Genomic DNA, 24,243 nt, shown 5'->3' with positions numbered 1-24,243 from the left:
TTAATTGTCTGGAGACCCCGATGGTAGCCCGTGGCACTTGTGTGAAGACCATATGTAATGCATGGTTCATGGTACATATTAATTTATAATTTATTCTATTTTTTTGAGCAACTCGACAAGTTGGGAGCCCCAAACTTGTCGAGTAGAGATCATAAGGGTTGCACCTTTAAGTGACCTACTCGACGAGTTGGGAGGCCTCAACTCAACGAGTAAGCTGGCAGAGATGAAACCCTAATTTCCGGGGTTTGCACCTTATTTAAACACCTTAAACCTTTCATGTTGGCCTCATTTCCAGCCTCCAAGTCCCAAACCCTAAATCTCGAAACCCTAATGCTATTGTGAGTGTTTGTGAGCCATTCTAAGTGTTTTAGTGTATGGATTGAAGCCATTGGAAGAAGGAAAAGCTTGAGGACACAAGAAGGAGTTTGTAGATCCAGAACCCCTTGCCTCATCCACAACATTTTGTTGGTATAAAGCTTGAACCTTGATTTGTAGTTGATTAGACATTTTGTAATGATATATGTTGATGAAGATGAAGACGAACATGTTTCAATTCTTAAAAAAATAAAATTCAACTCCGTTTTTTTTTTCTGACATAGATGAAGATGAGCATGTTTCAGGTGAAGATGAATATACCAAAAGATGAAGATGTACAAAATCGTGTTCATGTTCATTCTCTTTTTTTTGGCAGATACATGTTTCAGTTCTTAAAAATTTTGAACTCCATTTTTGGTGGATGTTTTTCTACAAATCACACACTTGATGAGACAACTATGTTTTCTTGTGGATTTTTTTGGGGTTTGAACTCTGTTTTCGGTGGTTTTTATGAGTGATCAGAAATTTTTTTGGTCTTTACCGGAAACAACGCCGAAAAATCGAGTTTGACCGGAGAACTCATGTTTGGCCGGACATAACGCCGGAAATCGGCAAAACCTACTATTACTGGTCATACTTGTATAATGTACACGTTTCAACAATTTCAAAAGTTAATAAATCACGAAAAATAATTTAGTGACCACATATGACCAAAACCTAAAACAGGTTACCTCTCAAGTCATTATCCATTTTTTTATAGGGGTCCGTGTGGTGGCGGGGCATGGTTTCCCAAACCGCCTCGATATATTTCATGTATCTTATCGGGGCGCCCCATTGAGGTTCGGGTTTTTCCGTCGGGTTTCGGGTTTTTTATCGGGTTTACAACAATTCAATTTTTTATTCTGTTTTAGGGTACCTTGATGTCTTATAAAAAATACTTGTTCTAGCTTCCATTTTAAGTTAAATATATGATTAATCACTTTAATAAAATAAACTGGACGTATATTAAAAATTATTTGTAATACGTCAAAACATAAAAAATGATCATTCACACCAGATTGTTAATAACCAAAAAGATTATCCACAGTAAGTATTTTATCTTTGAATGCGTGAAATTAACATCAAAATGATTCGAACCCGATAAAAAACCCGATAACGACCTGAAATGATCGGGTTCGGGTTTCCCTGTCGGGTTCGGGCTTTTTTGCCATCCCTATTTACTACACACCGCGGTGCCACATCATATATGCACACCTTAAGAACTTTAATTAACCATAAATACAAATACGCAAAATGATAAAATTGACCTTTTTTTTAGTAACTTTCGGTTTGAAGAGGATAAAACCAAACATTTAAACAAACTTCATGACTTTTAAGACATTAAACCTATATTTAATATATAAATATTTTATTATACAATTTTATTCTTATACAACACACAAACATACGACATATGATACCTCGGTATTTTAATGTTAATAACTTTAGAGATCTTTTTTAATCATACAAATCACATTAATCGCCGTAAAAAAAGGGACAATAAAACAGTAAAACACCATGCCCTAACCCCCAAATTCAACTTGTCTGAGTATGGTGTTTGACTGTTAAACAAGCAATGACCAGCGCTTGTCACGACAGTCGATGCGTGTCACGATAAGCAAACATATGGAGGAGCCGATCACCGACGGCGATGATTACGCCCACCACCGTCAGCTTGTTCTCGTGGACGTCGTAAACCCTATTTCTCATTCCATTTCCAGTTCATCTTCTATCACTCCATTATCCCCAAACTCCCCTAACGACGGTTCGGCCCTCCAAACGGTCCCCAGCTCCGATGACATTCGCTCCAATCCGGTATATCTATCCATATACTTTGACCTTATTCTTTAATGCATTTTAGTACACTATTTAATTCGATGAAAGATTGCGTTTTTTCAACTTTCTGCAATTAATTGAGGCAAGAAGTTCCCATATGTTGGATCTAAATGGTGTAAATCACTTGTGAGTTGCGAGTGTGAGATTTAGGTTTGTTTCTTAGAGAAGTTTTGGAGCAAAATTCCCCTTCCTGACATCCATATTTATAGTCGAACTGTTCCAATCATTTGATTTTTGCTTGAAAAAAAGGGATTAATAAGCATTCCCCTAGTTTCAACTATACATACATGGTCACTTCGTTTGGTCCTTTTGATTTCCTTTATTTGCATCTTCCATGGCGAAGTTCCTGCATACACTTTACCACTTTTTGCATCTTATAAGGGTCAAGACCCATTCTCATTTCTCCCCTCAAAGGTTATCTAGATGGAAGTGATGCCATTTCCTCAAAGTGAAATACTAAAGGGAGTGGTTATTGCAGGCAACTCCAAATATGATAGGCACCTCCAAGTTTACTCTGCCAAAAGACTGGTCTGTTCAAAAGGTACACCGTAAGTATGGAGGCACAACTGACAAGGTAATTCCAAATTACTTTAAAGTGCTTTATATCATAATCTGTGTTGTAAAATGTAAAAGTAGGATTGATATCAAAAACTAGATATTGATAAAATAGTAATTCTGCAGTATTACCGTGATCCAGAAAGTGGACGACAATTCCGATCCCTTAAAGAGGTGGAGAGATACATAACTGAAGGAGTCACACCTACAAAATCCAGACTCAAGAAGCCCAACAATCATCGTGAAAAGGTCATTCATTTATTTCTATGCTTATAATTAATGTACAATAATATTTCACTTACTTTTCATTAATTTTACAGAATTCGGGTAGTCAAGATATGATGATTGTCGCCGAGTGTCAAGATATGATTGTGGCCAATGAAAAGGTAGCTTTAAAAAAAAATAATAAAACACGTAGTTTTTATAAATTATAATAGTAACATAGAGATTGCAGATGTCAGATGTGGAAGAGGATAAAGATAAGGAATATGAGTTGGGTATTGTGTCTCCTACGACTACAAGTGTTTCACACTTCCAACTTCCTTATGGTTGGGTTGTGAAGGAGGTACCCCGTAGTTCTGGAGACTATGCTGACAAGGTAATACTGTATGTCTTTTTGTAAATATTCCCTTCTTTTTCTATATGTTATATTGGGATTTAAATTTGTTAAATTTGAAATCAAAATCATAAAAGTGTTACCACATTTTTTTGAAGTATTACTTTGAGCCTGGAACTGGACAGAGATTCCGATCTTTGGTAGCAGTTCAAAAACACTTAACAGAAGTTGAAGAAAACTCACCGTTATCAGTCGCTCTTGAAGAAATCAGAGAAAACAGTTTGCCCATTTCCAAGGCTTTCAAATTAAGCACTACCATAAAGGTCATCATCAATCGTATTTTGACTTTTTTTGTTTTTGACTTTTTGTTATTGAACTGATTGGTATTATGTTTTTTTTAATTTATTAGAACCATGGTTCATACAGTTCATGGAAGAAGAGCATGATATCTAGAAAAGAGAAGACCTCACCTCCGAACAAAATCAATTGGGTGATTGATCAAGGTAGTGGAGGAGATGACACGTGGAATGCTTTTATGGATGATACATTGGTTCAAGACTCTGTTAAGAAACAATGGAGTGACTCATTTATGGTGGCCATTACAAATGGAAAACATCATAATAATTAATACTCCATTTTCTGGGTAACAACTAACATGGTATTTATTTAGTTAACTCTTTTCTTTTCCAAAAATTTTAAAAACATTTTTCCCATATGTTACTTAAATAGTTAAACTACCTTTTTGGATTTTTAGGATGCAGGTGAGAGGGTTTAAGTTGATGGTGTGTTCAAGGTGATGTTGTAGTAGTTGTACAGTGGTGTGGTGTTGTCATCTTTTATTTATTTTTTTCTCTATTTATTTCTATTTTATTTTATTCTGTGAAGTCAGAGATATGATGGTATTTATATTTATGGTGTTTGACTTTTAGAGTCAAATGTGGATGGTTAGTTTTTGTTGGTTTATCAAGGGTCTGCTTAAAAGTTAAAGATTAGATTTTTTTTTTTGGAAAACGGCAAATATATTAAAACCCCAACAAGACGATGGGGAAAAAGAGTACAACGTAAAGCGAAAAAAGAAAGAGAAAAAAAAACGAGCAAATTACAAACAAAAGAAAGGATTAATGTTCCACACTCTCCAGTCAATTTTCCTGAATGAACCTCTATGTTTGCACCAAGAGAAAGTAGTAACCTTTATTCTTTCTACAATACTCGCCGGATTTGTTGGAATTTTATCAAAGATCCATTGTTTCTAGCTGTCCAAATGCCCCATAAAGCTCCGCAAAGAATTACATTTAGCAAGCTCCGTTTCTTTCTACACCTAGACCATCGAGAGATAAAAAGGACCATGTCTTTCACCAATGTAAAGCATTCGCCTCTGATTTCACACCAAGATAGTATCGATTCCATCATTGATTTTGCACTATGACATAAAATCAATGCGTGATCACTAGTTTCCTCTCCAACATTACATATACTACATATAATGATAGGAAGGGTAACTCCCCTTTGACTGAGTGCCACAACAACTGGAATTCTTTCCTATTTGGCCCTCCATATGAAACATAGAATCTTGTATGAGATCACTTTGCACCAATCAAAGGACCCATCACTAACAATATGACTCGCCAACTCGATTCGTTCTCGTAACAAACTGACAATAAATTGATTCTCTGACGAAAAACTAGAGACCCATTTGTTTATCTCCGGATTCCATGAAACAACCTCACTACGATCAATGTTGAGATTAGCCAAGCACCTGCTAGACTTCATAATGTTTTTCCAGACCCTGTGATCGAGTAGTTGCCAAACACAGTCCAGTGTCTTCTCGATAATCCATGTAAGCAGTTGATTTTTGGTCCGAGGTTAATTTGATCATAAATTTTAATATTTTAAGCAGACCATTGTAAGTTATTAATTTACTAAGACAAAATTGCAAGGACATCGAAAATTGTCACTTTGGGCCAAACAGGTTTTGACTAGCATTAATGGTCCAAAAGTTTCCATTTTGTCGCGAGTTTGGTCCATTTTGGTTTAATTTTTTATAAAAGGACGATTTTGCCCTTTGTATTTTCTTTTTCTATTTTTTTAATTATAGAAATAAAAAAAGGAAATACTCTCTCTCTCTCTCTCTCTCTCACACACATACATACACATTCATCCATCCTACACACATCTTTTTACCTATTTTCTTCTTCCTCCTCAAGAGCACTCAAGAACATCTACCACCACCCCCGTTCGACCACCACCACCCAAAGCTGAACAAGCACACACAAAATCAGATGAACACATACACACATACACGAAATCTGAAGAACGCATAAACATATCAACACAAACATACATCGATTTATCAACAGACTCAACACAAAAAAAACACACTTACACACAGATTAAACACACACACACATATACAAAACCAAAAAATCGATTCTATCTCTCTCACACACAGATATAAAACGCCATTTTTCTTATTTTCCCTCTATCTCTCACAAATTTGAGGTGGTCTTTGAAACCAGACCTGGAATGGTAGTGTTCGTTGTGAATCCGGTTTGCCCAAGGTCTCGTCGTGGGTTTAAAAAACCCTAGCTTCGCCGTGTAGTACATCGCAAGTGTCTCACCCTCGATTTCTAGTCACGAAATGCCTCATCTGAAAATCCTAGCTGCCATTAAACCCTAACTTCAGATCTTGATCTACTTTCTCTTGTCGTCGACTGTCGAGGTCCAAAGGGCAGTAAGGATCGAAGTGGGTGTTTGGGGTGGTGTTACTTGGCCGAAAGGAGACAGAGGGGCAACCTAGGCTGGTGACAGCCGCCAACTTCTTCTTTTTTAGCTGGTTGTAAGCAGAAACGAGAGAGAGAGAGAGAGAGAGAGAGAGAGAGAGAGAGAGAGAGAGAGAGAGAGAGAGAGAGAGAGAGAGAGAGAGTATATTTTCTTTTTTCTTTTCTTTATTTTTCTTTTCCGTAATTAAAAAAATAAAAAAATAAAATACAAAGGGCAAAATCGTCCTTTTATAAAAAATTAAACCAAAATAGACTAAACTCGCAACAAAATGAAAACCTTTGGACCATTGGTGCTAGTCAAAACCTGTTTGGCCTAAAATGACAATTTTCTACATACCATAGGGACCTTTCTTACAATTTTGTCATTTACTAAACCTTGAAGAAGCTAAAATATTATTGATTTTTGGTCTGAGGTTAATTTGTCAACAACAAAAAAAAAATGATCTCATTACAGAATTTTTGGTTGATTCAAATGACTTTTTTGAAAGCGCAACACATTAATACTCTAATTTACTCCTAAAATATTTCTGAATTACCTTATTTTTTTTTTCTATCATATTTATCTTCTCTAAATCCGTTGAAAACAATATAATAGGTATATAACTATATTGAAAGTTTATAACCGATAGATTTTTTTAGAAACGGAAAAATATATTAATAGAACCGAAACCTAACAAGAAACTAGACATTTTTTTTAGAAACGACAATATATTAATAGAACCCGAAACCTAGCAAGAAATTAGGCAAGGGCAAAACAAGAAAACAAAAGAAATAGTTTCTAAAGTTATTACGAATGGGAAAGAGGGAAGGAATTCAAATCTATCCAACAGGAGAATCTTAAAGTAAAAAACCAATAAAAAAAGTAGTTGATAATAAATAAGAAACCGATTAAATCCAAAGTAGAGTTTATCCAAAGTAAACTTAATCTCCCTGCATCCTCATCGCACGTCATGATTTTTGCTCATCTATGATTTAATTTGTTAATTATTTGGTGTTTAGATAATTATTGAAAACTATTTAGGTTACGTGATTATTGATACAAATATTTATACATGACATAGAACAACGTTTTAGAATGTACAAATTAGAAGCATTTTTGTTACTAATCAGAAGCACTCGAATGTCCAAGTGATTATGGTTTGTGTTAAAAAAACTGTAGTTTATTGTGTTATGTTTGGGTTGGCGGGTCAAAATACACCAACCCGAACACAACCAATTTAATTATACAAGTCACGGGTTGACAGGTTTGAAACATAAACCTATATACGAACCATCAACCCATTTATTTATACGGGTTTACGGGTTGGAGGGTCAGATTCGGATTTTTGGGTCAGATTTTGGTTCGTGGCTTTCACTAGGTAACACTTATATATATATATATATATATATATATATATATATATATATATATATATATATATATATATATATATATGGAAAAGTTCAATAGAGAACCATAATTATGGGTTCTTCAAGAAACCAATTTTTTTTTTTCAATTTTTAGAGCTTATTCTTTATCGAAAAAACAATCTAAAAATATCTAAATTCATATATTAACATTGTGAATGTGAAAAATACTTTTCGGATTCACCGTGAGAATCCGGATTCATGTTGTGAATTTTCGAAGATTCACATTGTGAATTTGTCGTAAAAAAAAAAATCGAAATATATATCATTGGAAAAAGGATAAAAAGTTATGAATTTCTGTATTTTTAGTTTTTTTTTGATAAAAAAATAAGTTTTAAAAGTTGAAAAAAAGATTGGTTCCTTGGTTAATTATGGTTCTTTATTGAACCCCACCCATTTGATATCTATGAAGAAAGTTGTAGTGGTCTTGGCAAGGTTTCAGAATATATAAAGAATGCTGAAATCCGAGTTATAACGAAGAAGTTATGACCTGTCGAAGTTTCACGACAGATCCGGTACGACACTGTGTGACGTAAATAGTGAATTTACGATAGAGCGATATTTAACCTTAGTAATCTAAACAAAAGTCGTAGAATATGTTAAACCGATAGCGTGCATAAAAAGAATGTCTAAATCTGACTTCGTATGAGGAAGTTATGATTTTTCGAAGTTTCGACTTAGCGATATGCAACCCAAAGTTCGAATATGAGATCGAGTGATTTCTAGCCGAAACAATCTAAACGATAATCGAAGATCTCGTCGATAGTAATGCAACGATAAAAAGACAGACAAAAACGGACGTCAGATGAAGAAGTTATGAATTTCTAACGGAATTTTCATGTCCCGGCCTACTAAAAATAATATAATAAAAGTTAAAGTCAAAATTAGCCGACGGAGTCTAAACGAGAGTTGTAGAGTATAATCTCACCTACGCATGAATATAAAGAACGTCGAAAACGGAGCTCATATGCGAAATATATGAATTTCCGAAGTTCGGGGCACGAACTTCCACCTATGTCAGAGTTCACGACGTGAACACAATGTTCACGACTTGAACATGTGATGGAAGCTTCGAGAGCAAGTGGCCTGATGACGAAAGCAATAACCTATTCCCAACCAAACTCACGACGTGAGCGTTAGTGGCTCACAACGTGAATTTAGGATTTCAGCCCTATAAATAGAAATCGAAGGGCAGCCAGCCATGGTTGCTAATTCCCCCCTCTCTCACTCCCGATACCCTCTCTAGCTGTCTTGAAGTACCCTCGAAGCCCGTGTATCATCCCGACACCCGAAGCAAGTCCCGAAGCACCGAAGATCCCGAGAAGAAAAGAGTTTTCGAGCCGAAGCTCTGCCCGCGAGAAGCCCAGTGTGTGAAGATATCACAGTTTCACCGAAGAATACTGCTTTAAGAGCCATAGTGCTGTCCGAGCATCGTCTTATCAAGTGAGTACATAGTATCTTTCATAAACACAATTTAATATAAGTATTGTTGAATGTATTAAGTATACGTTTTGATTAAGTGTGTAGTTGCTTTCTTCTAACACATAAATACAAAATATTCTCCATAAAATACATGCTATGTGTTTATATATTATTTTTTAGTGAAATGAGTATCGATTGAATGTTGTATACATGTTTTAAATTGTATATATACTTTTATCTACAAATATGTTGGGTAGATAGTTGATGTGTGTATATATATGTAATTCATATGTGATTTACTTGTCATTTACATGTGAATCACATGTAATTCATATGTGATTCACTTGTGATTCATATGTGATTTACATGTAAATCACATGTAATTCATATGTGAATTACATGTGAATCACATTTAATTTATATGTGAATTACATGTTATTTACATGTGAATCACACGTAATTCATATGTGTTCACTCGTGATTTACATGTGAATCACATGTGATTCATATGTGAATAACATGCGAATCACATGTAATTCATATGTGAATTACATGTGATGTATATGTGAATCACATGTGATTCATATGTAAATTACATGTGAATAACATGTAATTCATATTTGTTCACTCGTGATTTACATGTGAATCACATGTGATTCATATGTGAATTACATGTGAATCACATGTCATTCATATGTGAATTACATGTTATTTACATGTGAATCACATGTAATTCATATGTGTTCACTCGTGATTAACATGCAAATCATATGTGATTCATATGCGAATTACATGTACTTTACATGTAAATCACATGTAATTCATATGTGATTGACATATAAACTAAACTTTAGTGCTTTTAAAGATGATCAAATAAGTAACTTACTGTGAGGAAATAGGGAGACAAGATGAGTGTTTCAACAAAGTAATCAAACACATAGCTCTGGGAGTAAAAATAGTAATTTTAGGTGATATGCAAATATATCATGTATTGCTAACATGTGAATATACCACATTATATTCTCATGTGAATATATAAAAATAAGAATTTTGGGTGAGTTTATCTCTATAAAATATTTGATATCTCATTTATTTTTCTATATCTGGAAAAACAAATTCACTTAATTTGGTAATTTCGAATGCAATAACATAAAGAAAAGCGAGAATTACAAATAGCCATGGAAATGAAGCTACAAGAGTTGATGCTTCCTGACTGCTGACATAACAATTCTAAAACATGAATCCCCAAAGCTACCTAGCAACAAAAATCAACCGCACAATCAAAATCTCGAGCTATATCTTAATACATACCTTATAATCCATCAAAATACTCTCATTTATAACCATAGAACCCTAGAGAAATAAAAGTCTATATGTCAAAAGATGACTATATTGGGGAAATTGAACGCAAAAATAAAGGAAACAATAATAAGGCCAAATTCATAAAACATTTGGGACTTAAAGCGGAAAGCCTCCTTTCCCAAATTTTCTCTATTGTAACTTCTTTCTACATTAAGTATAAAAGAAACACTTATATAAAGTTTACCAGATTAAGTCGCATTCCCATTAAGCCCACTAAAGCATCAGAAATATTTTTGTTTGCCAGATGATTAAAGCTCTAAAAAGAGAATAACAATTTTAATCACACCTTCTAATGAACCATTTGGTGTTTGAAATTGTAAGTTTTGTGGTCTTCCCTTCTTTCTTTACGGTGTGCTACTTCCATCTTGTGTTTCACTAGTTCCTGTTAAGAACAAATGAACAAATAAAACATTTAGCTAAAGTTATACAAAAGAATTCAATGTTTTTTTACATCTAGTTTTTGTGTCAAAAGAATCAGATTCCAAAATCAAACATTAAGCTATATATTTAATCTTCCTAAACCATCTTACAAACCACTTCTTCTTTACTTATGACATAAAGCATGACTTAATAGAGAAAGTAAATGTGGATTTCCAAGTTAACTTCTAATAGTTAACAAATATTTCCCTAATATGGCGTTGTAGCATCATCTTTAGTGATTAGCTGGTCAACAAAACCTTGCCAATCATTTGGTTTGGAAATATCCTTAGGTGGCAGGTCACAAGAACCACATTCAGTGGGATGAAATTACTAATACAGAAGCACAATTAACAAAAGGTAAAGGGTGAAAAAAATCATTTGAAGCATTTCAAAAAACACGTTGTGTGCTAAAAACAAACAAAAGATATTTTCCAATTCTGAACGGTTGAGAATCCATCAAGGTGAAAAGGTCAAATAAAATAATAATAAAAAAAATAATAAAAGCTCAAACCAACTATTCACGCATAGATTAAAAAGGTCTATGTGAAAGAGGTGATTGTTTTTAACAAATGCAATAAAAGTGACGTTTAGAGATCTCCAATAATCATGCACATTGAGAATCTCCTGCAAAATGATAATCATAAAAAACATTAAACATCTCCAATAATGATTATGATCTATTGGTGTAAAAATCACCTAAAAACTATAATTACTACTAATAATCAAGCACAAAAAATGAGCAAAAGCAGAAAACAACAACGTATACAAATTTCAACAACTTACGCAAATGAGGATAACTTTCAACATTCTCAAACCACATTCCAGCTTCATGAGCTTCTACCGTCGACTCATACCTTGTAAAATCAAAGAACTGTGTAGGCAACAGATTTGACCATTTTTAGAACGACATGATTCCGTAAACTGGTATAATGATTTCGTAAACGACACTGTCCAACAACCCTATGCGACCCTTCAAACCAGATTCTCCGTTCCACAAGTAGTTAAAAGATATTATAATAACACTTTGTATATTATATTTATAATATATTTAGTATTTATAAGTTTATAATAACGATATTGAACTTAAACATAAGCTATACTTGCAGTAAGGTAAGCATAACTCACTTACCGGGAGGTTTGGCTAGGAATCGGGCTCTGTGAGGGCAGAACTTTCTAGTAGAAAGCTCTTCTTCTCATAGCCTTCTAGCGCTACAAGGCTTTACTATAGCGCTCCGAGGCTTTCCTCTAGCAATTAGGAGTTAGTGGGGCTTTTGGAAAGGTTTAGAGAGAAGTTAGAGAGAGAGAGAGAGAGAGAGAGAGAGAAAGGCTAAGGTGTGAGGAAAATGGGGTGCTCTCACATGGTATTTATAGGCTGAAAAATTGCCCAACTCGGTGAGTTTGAGCCTCCAACTCGTCGAGTTGATTGCCAAGTATCACCATCTGGTGGCAAGGCATGGGGAGGAAGCAATGGTCCAGATTAAGCACATCACCCCTTTCGCAGCAGCACCTTTCCGACTTCTAAATTTCGTAGCTTTCGCATACGAGCTCCATTTTCAACGTTCTTTATATCTACGCGTTGGTATTGACAAGATATACAACTCTCCTTTTGACTCAATCGGCTAATTCTCGATTGATTATAAATTTAATAGTATGAGAAGATTACATTGTTTAACGACCATGTAAAATTCATAACTTCTACATACGGACTCTGTTTTCGATTGTCTTTTTATTGTTGAGATCCTATTAATGAGATCTTCAATTCTAGTTTATGTTGTGTTGGCTAAAAATCGATCAATCTAAATTCCAATTTTGGGCTGCATACTACTATGCCAAATCTTAGAAAAATTACAACTTCCTCATACGAAGTCAGATTTGGACGTTCTTTTTGTGTACGTTCTCGATTTAACATATACTAAGAATTTCGTTTAGATCCCTAAGGTTAAAAAGTATTTGATCAAAAATTCACTGTTTATGTTACGCGGTGTCGTGCCGGTATACCGTAAAACTTCGACGGGTCATAACTTCTTCGTTATAACTCGGATTTTAGCGTTGTTTATATGTACGGAACCCTTGTAACACATACTATAAGTTATTTAAGATTATTTATTCTAAATAATATTTTAACAAAAAGTCATTTTTGACACTTATTATCTCTAAATTGACTACCCGAATCTACGAGCGTTACAATTATCTTCCCCTTAGGATGATTACGTCCCGAAATCATCAACGAAACAGGGCGTGTATAATGTCTCCATAAGTTATATGTTCATCCTACGTAATAATCGTAACTTCTATGTTCCTTCGAAGGAGTATCTAACTTTTGGACATCGGTGCTCAATCTTGCACCCGCTCTTTATTCTATGTTGGATTTCCAATCGTAACCTTCGAGTAACAAAATCGATCCTTATTGGAGACTCCTACAGACTTAACTTAAGAGAAGTTCCTTACTTTGATTATCATGACAGACTGATGGGTCATGTTCTAATGACCTCTCATCGTATGATGCAACGCTTAGACTCAGGTCTCTTAGAGTCAAATTTCCTGAATGGAATATACCTTCCTTCATGTTCTAATGTGATATAATCACATTTTAGCATGTAGAATTTCTAGCTATAAGCTCTTATGTTAACAACGATCACAATACTTCTATTGATCGATTCGATTATCTTTCACTTCAATCGCCTGGCTTAAGTTAGATGCTACACCGATCTTCGTTTTTTTGAACCATGTAACATACTCATCTTAGTCTGAATCGGTTTCATATGACCACTATGTTTGGATTACCAATCATCTTCTTAGTTATTACCGAAATGATGGTAACGACAGACATGAACAAAACATAATCAATTACTAGTGCCTTAGTAACCTTGTGACTTTCGCTGATCCAAGTACGAGTCATGTGCTTCCGATAGTATAGGCCTCTACTACCATTTATACCTACTCATACTTGTCCCAAGTATTGCCTCGCATTTTTCTAAGTTACCATAAAAGAATTTCACATAGTTATTTAACACATCAGATAACATAACCAAGCTTTATATTATTTCTTGAAATGATTACATATATGTTCAAGTTCAACCTATAATATGCCTCTAATAGGCTACACCACATGATACTATCCGCATGGCTACTTTATATCTCGATCTTCAGATATATAGATCTTCACTCCTGATCCTTTTTCATTGTCACCTGCTTTGTCGAGGATCATCTGGAATGCTCTTGCCTTTGGCTTTGGTGGCACATTCGGTCTTGCTGCTTCATTTTTCTTCAGGAAATATTTTGACATATGTCCCTTGTCTCCGCATCTGTAGCATACATTATCATTAAGCGTACAATCCCTGGAATAGTGACAGATCCTCCCACACTTGTAACAAGTCACTTCTCCGTCGCATCTCCCATAATGCTTCTTCTTGCACTTTTTACACCACTTGGATCCATACTTTTGGTCATCCAGGTTAGACTTCGAGAATTTTCCTTTCTTATCGGATATTGAGGATCCTTTAAGCTTCCTCTTTTTTCCTGCATTATCTTTTTCTAGACCATTTTCTCTTATCTAGGTCTCTATATTTTTAGCTGTCCTAACCGCTGTCTTTAAAGTAGTTGCCATTTTGATCGTTTTGCGAAAGTCCGTTTGCAATCCGTTAGCAAACCTATCTGTCTTGGAGAATTCAGTAGGCACCAAGTAGGGGAATAGCTTCATCCACTCGGTGAATGTGGTGGTATACTCATCAACACTCATCTTCCCTTTCTTCAGGTTCTGAAACTTGTTGTTTAGGTCTATCCGATCTATCTCTGAGCAGTATTGCATTTTCAACTGCTCCATGAATGCTTCCCAAGGCATCTGCATGGATTCTCCCCGTGGAATTGTATCTGCCAACAACTTCCACCAACTTAAAACAATGGTCTTTAGTTTTTTGATTACGAAGACGGTCTTTTGCTTATCACTGCAGTTGTAGCTTTCAAATACCATTTCCATCTCGAAGATCCAGTCCATAATTTCCACTGACTTTGGGCTTCCAAAAAGACTTGGTGGTTTGGCACCCAAGAAGTTCTTATACATGCGCCCATCCCTGTTAATCATTCTGTACGGGGTCGTTCCTCCTGACCACTCAAGTTCCAACTTGACTCGCAATACGATTGTAATTTCCCTCCTCTAATAGTTCTTCATTCAGTTTGGGGTACGCAAAAGGCACAATAGGTTCATCCCTATCAAGAAACATTTGCCTCATCTCCTCCCTTTGTTCGGCCAGCATAGCCTGAATCATTGCTTGGACTCCTGCCACCGTGATTGGCTCGGGTGCAGCTGCTACCTCTGGTTCACGTTCAATCACTCGTGGTTGTTGGTTTCCATTAGCATTTCCTAATCCGCTGCGAGTTCTCACCATTTCGATCTATACACCAAATCAGACGTTCGGTGTGCCGTGACGAGAATTTAGATAGGGGAATCAGACGTATAAATCTTCTTATTACTCCGAAAAGTTACATGCTGGTCTAATACTGTAATTAAATGTTTAGAAATCTGAACACATAAAGTTCCAAGATCCGGTCGACAACAGACCATAGATCCGATCAAACGATATCATCATAAAGCATCATAAATCATTTAGCACAAAAAAAGCATTTTAGGCACTTTCCTTAAATAAGCTAGTGCTTGTGTCTATTCAGGTGTACTTCCTAAAATATATTAGAGACACTCCTCACGATCATCACTTAGCATTCCAAGTTTAAGTCTAGAAATAAATCCTTATTCCTAGTTCGCTTAAACTAATGCGCTGATACCAACTGTGACATCCCTAAATTCACAGTCATTTTAAAAATTTTATTTATGCTTATTTGAAAATCAGAGTATTCATTTTAAAGAATAATATTGCGGAATTTGTTCCAGAAAACATGATAAATATATTATCAGAGCATTTCCGAAGAAATGTATTTTTTTATATTAAAACTTTGGGATGTACAAAAACATAAGCATAAACAGACCTTACATTCATTTACACTAGTGATTTACATATCCTTAAATGAAATATCTCAGTGTAATGTAGCTTCGTATCGATAATTGTGATACAAGTAAACTGAGTGGGTCAGGTTGGGAAACCTGGTGTGTACATAGGGTTTTTAACCCACAATAATAAAGTTATTATGTTTCATCATCGAAGAATTAACCCAACTTTCCATACCCATTATCTTCTTTATTCTTAAGGATCTACCTTAAGAATCGTTTATTCATCATTCATTCATTCCTAAGGATTTTCCTAAGGAATAGGCACGAAGTACATCGCTGCCAGGGTTCATCCAACAGACACTAAGTCCATAGCGGCCGATGCTATCTGCTAGACACTAAGTCCATAGCTGCCAACATCTATTTATAGGGCACTAAATCCAGAGCCGCAAACGTTCATTTGTAAAGCACTAAGTCCATAGTTGTCGGGTTTATCTATTTGGCACTAAGTCCATAGTTGCCAAGGTTTATCTATCATGCACTAAGTCCATAGCTGTCAGGGTTTATCTATCATACACTAAGTCCATAGCTGCCATGGTTTATCTATAAGACACTAAGTCCATAGTTGCCAATGTTCATCTCTATCATCTTTCATCTTTCATCTCATCTCAACTTTAATTTACCCATTTTACCCATCAAAATTATAGGTATGAAATACGTATACAATTTAAATCAAGTAAAACATGTATATTTTGTTCATCCAACATAGATATCAAGAACACAGATAATATACACACATAGCACGTAATTTATATTAAATACTTCATAACTATATGTAAGATGAAAGTAACTATGCACTCACTTGTTAAAGTGATGATTCCAAACTCGGACGGTATTCATCGTGACTAATTACGAGCATTATTATTTTATAAGTGTTAAACAATACTTTTCAACCACTATGTACAGACAGGGGCCAGACATGAAACACCGGAGGGCATGACTATTTTGGCATTATAACATTTCTAAAATCCAACAACCCTATGTGGCCTTTCAATCCAGATTTCCCGTACCACGAGTAGTTAAAAGATATTATAATAACACTTTGTATATTATATTTTATAATATATTTATTGTTTATAAGTTCATAATAACGATATTGAACTTAAACATAAGCTATACTTGAAGTAGGGTAATCATAACTCACTTACCAGGAGGTTTGGATATGAACCGGGCTCTACGGGGGCAGAACTTCCGAGCCGAAATCTCTTCTTCTTGGAGCCTTCTAGCGCTCCGTGGCTTTCCTCTAGCAATATTAGGAGATACTAGGGCTTTGGAAGAGGTTTAGAGAGAAGTTAGAGCGAGAGGAAGAGAGAGAGAGAGAGAGAGAGAGAGAGAGAGAGAATGGTTAAGGTGTGAGGAAAATGGAGTGCTCTCGCATGGTATTTATAGGCTGAAAAATGGCCCAACTCTGCGAGTTTGAGCCTCTAATTCTTCGAGTTGAGTGCCAAGTGTTACCATCTGGTGGCAAGGCGTGGGGAGGAAGCAATGGTCCATATTAAGCCACGTCACCCCTTTCGCAGCAACACCCTTCCGACTTCTAAATTTCGTAACTTTCGCATACGAGATCCTTTTTCGACGTTCTTTATATCCATGCGTAGGTATTGACAAGATCTACAACTCTCCTTTTGACTCTATCAGATAATTCACGACTGGTTATAAATTTAACAGTATGAGAAGATTACACCGTTTGACAACCGTGTAAAATTCATAACTTCTACTTACGGACTCCGTTTTCGACTATGTTTTTATCGTTGAACTCCTATTAATGAGATCTTCAATTCTCATTTAGGTTGTGTCGGCTAAAAATTGATCGATCTAAAATTTGAATTAAATTCGAATTCCGGGCTGCATACTACTATGTCAAATCTTAGAAAAATCATAACTTCCTCATACGAAGTCAGATTTGGACATTCTTTTTATGTACGTTCTTGGTTTAACATATACTATGACTTTCATTTAGATACCTAAGGATAAAAAGTAATTTATCAAAAATTCACTTTTTAGGTTACGCGGTGCCGTGCCGGTTTAGCCGTAAAACTTCGACGAGTCATAACTTCTTCGTTATAACTCGGATTTCAACGTTCTTTATATGTACGGAACCCTTGTGACATATACTATAAATTAGTTAAGATTATTTATTATATATAATCTTCTATCAAAAAGTCATTTTTGACACTTGTTGTCTCCAAATTGATTAGCCCGAATTTGTGGCCTTTACAATTACAAAGGGAGAAAATGAAGAGATCTCTGATAATATGGAGATGCAATGTTGGTTTTGGAGAAAGAGAGAGAGAGAAAGAGAATCGACGTTCACCTTCCTCAATTCAGTGAATAAGGGATATAGTAGACGGATGAGACCATTGATAAATCAGACACTGGTTCTGGATTAGGGAACGAACGACGATGAAGCTATGAGAGAAATATGGATGATGAGAAGATCGAGGGATTTGGGAGAGAAAGAGGGTATCGATTGATTTGGGAGAGAAAGAGGGTATTGATTGATTGGGGGGGGGGGGGGGGAGGGGAGGGAAGGATTTTTAGTACCATAAATGCCCTTAGATTAAGTTCAGTATCATACCCCCGTGTTTAATTTTTTTTCAAATATATACAACAATGCCACAAAACATCTTAACCTTCTATTATTTTAATCTAACGGCCCTCGTTTGGTTTTCGGGAAACTATAATTTCTCAAATGATCATTCATTCCTCTCTCTCTCTCTCTCTCTCTCTATATATATATATATATATATATATATATATATATATATATATATATATAATGCTATAACATAAGAACACCACCTCCACTTCATATTATAAATATTTGAGTGTGAGGTGGTAAGGTTTAGGTGTTGTAACATTCACTCTCAAAAGGCCACCTCTTGTAGCCTCATGACATATTTTTTAATGAAAAGATGAACAAGTTCGACACTTCAAGGGTGTTTGACATTTCTTTTGAAATGTCTTTATGGACTTTTGGTTTTTTCAAAAAGTCAAAAGTTTAAAAAGTTGTTTGGTAACTTCAAAAGATCTTTTTAAATTAGCTTTTTGAGAAAAAGAAAAAAAAGATGGTTAAAAAGTCAAGAATCTGTGACTTTTATCAAATTTTGGTTTTTTTTCTTTGCATCCTCAAAAGTTTATACAAACATATTTTAAAACTTTTTTTTGAAAAAAAACATAAATCAAAATGTCTTTATCTAAAAAGGACTTTTTAGTTTAAAAAGATATCCCAACCACCCTTCAACCCATATGGAAACTAAAATGGTAATAGATAATTGTAGATACGAACAATTAGTGGGTGTTCGATTAACATAATGTTTTTAATGAAATAGAATTAATCAAAATAATCGGAATTTGAAGAAACTAAAATTCAAATGAATTAAAATTTTAGGGTGCATTTGGTTGACATAAAAGGGAATTGAATTTTATATTGTTTTCAATTTAATTTGAAAGTATATTAGATGAATTGAATATAAATAATGTAAACTAGGGAAGGATCACCGTGTTGCGGTGGTTACAAAATGTATAGTGTTTTTCTTATTAGGACATTGTAGTTTGAAAAACCCAATTAAATTACATATAAAGATCACACACTGACTTCAAGGCTGCACAACTTCAAGCAGTTTCTCATATACCTGTCTGCCTATGAAATCTTTCACGTGTTCCACAATATATCCATCAAATTCACATGCTATATCCATCTTTTTTATATTATAAAATACACAAAGAAAAAATTCAAAATAAAGAAACAAAATTTACAAAAAAGTTGTTTCAATCACCACAAGAAGCCTAGACTTGCTATTCCATCCTCTCTGAAGTGTCATCTAGCTTAGTCTCTAACCTAACATCTAAAACCAACAAAACAAAATCACATCACATATATGATATTCTCCACCTACACAATTCAAAAATCTCAAATATTAAATAATAAAATAGAAAAATATAAAAAAAGGAAACAAACCTTCCCCATAATTTCCAAAAGTTCGTTGTTCGCTTCCCCACATGTTGTAGGTGCAGCGGCAGTAAGTCTAATATCATCAGCGAACACAAAAATAACATAAAAAACAACACTTAATATTATAACATAAACTAATTTTGGCAAAAATAAAGATTTACTTGTGATTGTTGAACGTTGTGCTCGATCTTCGACTTCAATTGCCACCTGGATAAGGCCTCCTTCTAACTGAGAAATGCAAGATGGTACAGGGGCATCCTGTAACATAAAATCATATAAAATTTTATTTTAGATTAAAAAAAGAAAAAACTAAATTGAGGATTTAAACAAGTCCAGATCACTCAAAAACTTATAATCTTTTGAGTTGTATTGCAAAATTAAGGACCTGAAACCCACCTAATCCCCTCCCACTTCTTTACTCTGCAAAGTAGTCGATCGAACGGCTGAAGTCTATCAGAAGGGGATAACGCGGATTCGGGTGAGAAGCCTTTAGCGGCGAAACTGTCGCCGCTAAAAGCCTGTGTCACCGCTAAAGCGATGGTTTCTTGAAGTGAAACCAAATGTTAGACTCTACTTTAGTTAATTTAGTTGCTGGAGCAAGCAATTAAGCAGATGGCATTGCAGGGCCAATAACCCTGAAAACTCAAAAGTAGATTTGCATGAGTCAGAATTAACAAAATTTATAAAGAAAGAATACGAGGAGCAATGATAGAAAAAGGCAAACCATATTTGAAACATGATTGCTCTTTATAACAGTTATAAAACGAACCAAAAAATAGAATTTAAAATCTATAGCCTTTAATTTTGAAGTAAACAAACTTTGTCAATATCATCAATAAATAGATAAATCATAAAAGGAGAAGTCGATTTTTGCATTCAGGTTGATATAAAAAATAAAGGAAATGCTAAAACTCATTTTTATATGAATTATGGTGGAAAAGTTTATGATTTTGCAACTATATCAATAACTAACATGACAATTTGATGGTTCCAATTCAAAAGAGTACGCATGGATGAAAAAATCAATCATATTTCAAATTTAGCTAGGAGTTCTAATAGGTTTAATAGATACCTTATTCATTTACGTTAGCTTGTATCTCACAAGCACTAACTATGATCACAATAAGAATTCCTGAAGAAAAAAAAATCAAACGAATATATCAACTAATAAATCAGGTAAAGTAGGGTGGAATGAATACCTTAATTGGCTCAGACATTTCATCAAACGTCTTATAGGCATGTTTCTTGTCCAAAACAAATATCCTTGTTGAGCCTTCCCATTTCCCAAACTGTACTCAGCAAATCCTCCCATTTAATCACAAGATTCTCTAACTGTGACAATTGCAAAGCTGAAGGAACGACATATAGCAAGAACCGATTCGGGTTTAGCCTTGATTTTGCGGTTGCCGCTGGTAGTGTTTGATAAAATAGTATAAAACCAGATACATTTGTCAAAATTGTTACATAAACAACAAAAGACTAAGAAGTAATACACGAAGAAATTATGAACACATCAGATTTTTGCTTCAAGAGTTTGTTTGTGTACGATACCGTTTCTTTGGTTCCTTGTCGATATTGGTGGAGAAACGGTAGGAACAAACAGAAATCGGTGAAGGAAGAACCAAAAAAGACCCGAACCCATAAATAGGGTTTTTTTTGCCAACCTCTTAGGCCTGTCTTGGACACCATCGATAGTAGCAGAAGAAGATCATTCATGAAGCATCGACAATTTCAAGTTAGTAGGAAGAACATCGAACGCGAAGAGGGAACTGATTTCGTGAGAATCATCAACAAAGAGAAGTAGAGATATCCGCCTATACACCAGTTTGCCATCGCGTCCTCCTGAGAGAATGCGTGTAGACGCTGACGAACTCACCAACAGAGCATGTAGAGAAGGAGGGTAAAGATGAGAACCGATGTGAGGAGATCGATGGGAACCTTCTGTGATTTCTGAGCACCTGATGATCGGTTGAGAGAAGAGTGAGAAAGGACGGTAGATGAAGTAGAAGAAAACCAGGTTAAAAATTAGAGCAATCGGGAAGATATCGGGAAGTGGAAGCGGTTTGGAAGAAGGGAAAGAGGGATTACACATATCGGAATTCGATTGGAGAAAAAAGCGGTGAAGCAAAGGAGAAGCAACACATATACACAAACAAATGAATATTGACATAAAATGACCCTGGAGATAGATTTGAACACACATAAACAGGGTAGTAGAAGGGCCGCAATTGACAAAATAGATAGGAGTTTAGTGTAGCTAAGCAAAGAGAATTTTAATATATATATATATATATATATATATATATATATATATATATATAGGGTTATGATTAAATATGAACTACAAATATAGTGTGAATGTATGACTATTTTTGGCCCATTAGATTAAAAATAATAAAAGGTTAAGATCTTAAGGTACATGTTAATAATATAAGATAACATGTATTATAGAATTACATTTAATTAATTATAAGGGTAAATTAGTCATAGTGGTTAACAATAATTTATGGAAAGTGAAGATATTAAAAGATGCAATTAAATTAGCTTTCAAAAAAAAATTATTATTTTGCATTTAAAATTAATTATCGTGTCTGAAGTTTTTTTTTTAAAGGTGATTATTATACGTACATTCTATAAGAATATGGTATAACAAATTATGCATATTGTAAATTCTTTGAGAATTCATCTTTTCTTATCGTTATCATTCTTGAAAAATAAGTTGTTATTGAAGTTTGTTTTGAATGTCTCCAATGATGCAATTCAATTTTGATTAGTAATAAATTATAAGTTCATATATGATATTCTTTAAGAATAATAGTTACATTTCGGAAAAAATAAAGGAAAATAAAAGACTTTTTTGAAGACTAAAAAATTAAATATAATTGGACAACTAACATTCTTGAAGAATAATATAACATTTTTGAAATAATAAAATACATTCGTAAAGAATAATACAAAAAAGAATACAATAAATTTTAAAGAAGAATATAGCACTTCTCTAATAAACATGCATATGATCTTTTGTTCTTGCACCTCATGACATCAAGTATAAGTTTTAGAGTAGGTTTTGTACTTCCAACATCAAAACCTTGATAGACCTGTCATGAGGAATATCATCAAAATCCAATTGAAAGTAGATAATATGTATTATAAATGAATCAATAATATAGAATTAGCACAGAAAAGAAAAATGTGATACTGACATTAGATTGAGCACAAAGTGTGAAAAACAAAATGAGATTGTAATACCTTGAAAATATTGCCAACGGAAGATGTAACGCATGTGTTTCTGGGCTTGCCATTTTTAGCAATGTAATGGTCTAGGTTAACCTTTGTAACCCGTTTTGAAATAATAAGATTTTATTATTTGAGTATTATGTGTTTTTTGCTTAATTGCTTAATTATGTGGTTTGATTAATTAAGAATAAAAATAAGCGTCAAAATTTAAGTGTAAAATAAACTTGATATCTTTTGTTAATGTTGTAGTAGTTGAAACGAGGTTTCTGAATATATATAGAACGCCCAAATCTGACTTCGTATGAGGAAGTTATGATTTATTGAAGTTTCGACTTAGCGGTATGCAGCCTGAAATACTCGATTTGAGATCGAGCGGTTTTTAGTCGAATCGATCTAAACGAGGATCGAAGGTCTCGTTGTTGGTATCGAAGCGATGAAAAGTTAGGCGAGAACGGACGTCAAACGAAGAAGTTATGAATTTATAACGAAGTTTTTCTGTCCCCGGCCTATTAAAAATAAATAATAAAAATAAAGTTAAAATTAGCCGACGGAGTCTAAACGAAAGTTGTAGAGCGTAGTCTCACCTTTGCGTGGATACAAGGAACGTCGAAAACGGAGTTTGTATGAAGAAGATATGAATTTCCGAAGTTTATTAAATATTTTGTATTTAAATTTAATTTTTAATTCGGATGATTATCCGAAGGAGTCACCGATCTGATCCGAAGTACGCCCCGCGTACAGCGAAGCATGACGACCTTCGCACTCGAGTTCTGCGGATGACGAACGCCATGACGTTTCGGAGTGGTACGCCCCGCGTACTCTGAGGCTCCAGCCTCCTATAAACAGGATGCGAGGGCAGCCGAGTTCTTTTGCTATTTTCTCTATTCTCTCTCCCATTTTGCATCGTTTTGCGTGCCAGAAATACCCCGAAGCCCCGGTATTATTCTCGAGCCCCGAAGCAAGTCCCGAGATCCCGAAGATCCCGAGAAGTGCGGTTCCAGAGCCGAAGCTCTGCCCGCGAGAAGTTCGATTATTGTGAAGATCTTCCAGATCTGCTGAGGATTACTACTTCTGCAAGTCGTAGTGCTGTCCGATCATCTTCTGATCAAGTGAGTGTATACTACCTTTCATAAACACGATAATAATACAAGTATGGTTTGAGTGTATTAAGTATATTGTTGTTTATAGGTGTGAGTGTGTGGTCACTTTCTTCTAACGCATAATTATAAAGTATTTTATATAAAATACATGTTATGTGTATATTTTGTTGTTATATGCATGAATGTATATTCACCCTCTTCTATCTCATAGCTCTGATTTGTTTTCTATGAAGATACGTGGTATGTGTGTGTGCCTCATC

At 34.7% G+C, this 24,243-nt stretch overlaps 1 protein-coding gene and 1 long non-coding RNA gene across 5 annotated transcripts; one reads left to right on the top strand and one right to left on the bottom strand.

Annotated features, from left to right (window-relative positions):
- Window positions 1-1,879: 1,879 nt before the first annotated feature.
- Window positions 1,880-4,264, top strand: LOC145074133 (methyl-CpG-binding domain-containing protein 7-like). 3 transcript variants are annotated; one of them, XM_079020549.1, is made up of 8 exons: window positions 1,882-2,169; window positions 2,669-2,764; window positions 2,872-2,994; window positions 3,066-3,131; window positions 3,200-3,343; window positions 3,460-3,624; window positions 3,711-3,944; window positions 4,056-4,264. In XM_079020549.1, the coding sequence occupies exons 1-7, from the start codon at window positions 1,957-1,959 to the stop codon at window positions 3,927-3,929; spliced, it is 1,026 nt and encodes a 341-aa protein (XP_078876675.1). In that variant the 5' UTR covers window positions 1,882-1,956; the 3' UTR covers window positions 3,930-3,944; window positions 4,056-4,264. The 3 variants fall into 3 exon arrangements, with proteins under 3 accessions (XP_078876676.1, XP_078876675.1, XP_078876674.1); XM_079020548.1 differs by having other exon boundaries at window positions 1,883-2,169; window positions 3,711-3,959; XM_079020550.1 differs by lacking the exon at window positions 4,056-4,264 and having other exon boundaries at window positions 1,880-2,169; window positions 3,728-3,894.
- A 14,941-nt stretch (window positions 4,265-19,205) lies between these two features.
- LOC145076922 (uncharacterized) lies at window positions 19,206-21,786 on the bottom strand. Of its 2 annotated transcripts, XR_013692866.1 has the most exons (7): window positions 21,198-21,786; window positions 20,846-21,055; window positions 20,719-20,778; window positions 20,043-20,281; window positions 19,808-19,904; window positions 19,653-19,719; window positions 19,206-19,539 (listed from the first exon to the last, which is right to left on the bottom strand). It is a non-coding gene; the product is annotated as an uncharacterized LOC145076922 (long non-coding RNA). The 2 variants fall into 2 exon arrangements; XR_013692867.1 differs by lacking the exon at window positions 20,719-20,778.
- Between the last annotated feature and the right edge of the window lie 2,457 nt (window positions 21,787-24,243).

The sequence above is a fragment of the Lactuca serriola genome, chromosome 9 (assembly GCF_051521515.1).
Source record: "Lactuca serriola cultivar US96UC23 chromosome 9, Lser_US96UC23_V15, whole genome shotgun sequence".
In the NCBI taxonomy this organism is placed as follows: domain Eukaryota; kingdom Viridiplantae; phylum Streptophyta; class Magnoliopsida; order Asterales; family Asteraceae; genus Lactuca; species Lactuca serriola.
Note: the sequence above shows the minus strand (reverse complement) of the source record. Positions and strands in the feature narration are given on the sequence as shown.

What these genes read in the sequence shown, in the direction of transcription:
- LOC145074133 (XM_079020549.1), top strand. Translation starts at nt 1,957, where the DNA reads ATGCGTGTCACGATAAGCAAACATATGGAGGAGCCGATCACCGACGGC. An exon ending in ATGACATTCGCTCCAATCCG is followed by an intron (nt 2,170 to 2,668) that starts GTATATCTATCC and finishes TGGTTATTGCAG; the next exon opens with GCAACTCCAAATATGATAGG. An exon ending in CTGGAGACTATGCTGACAAG is followed by an intron (nt 3,344 to 3,459) that starts GTAATACTGTAT and finishes ATTTTTTTGAAG; the next exon opens with TATTACTTTGAGCCTGGAAC.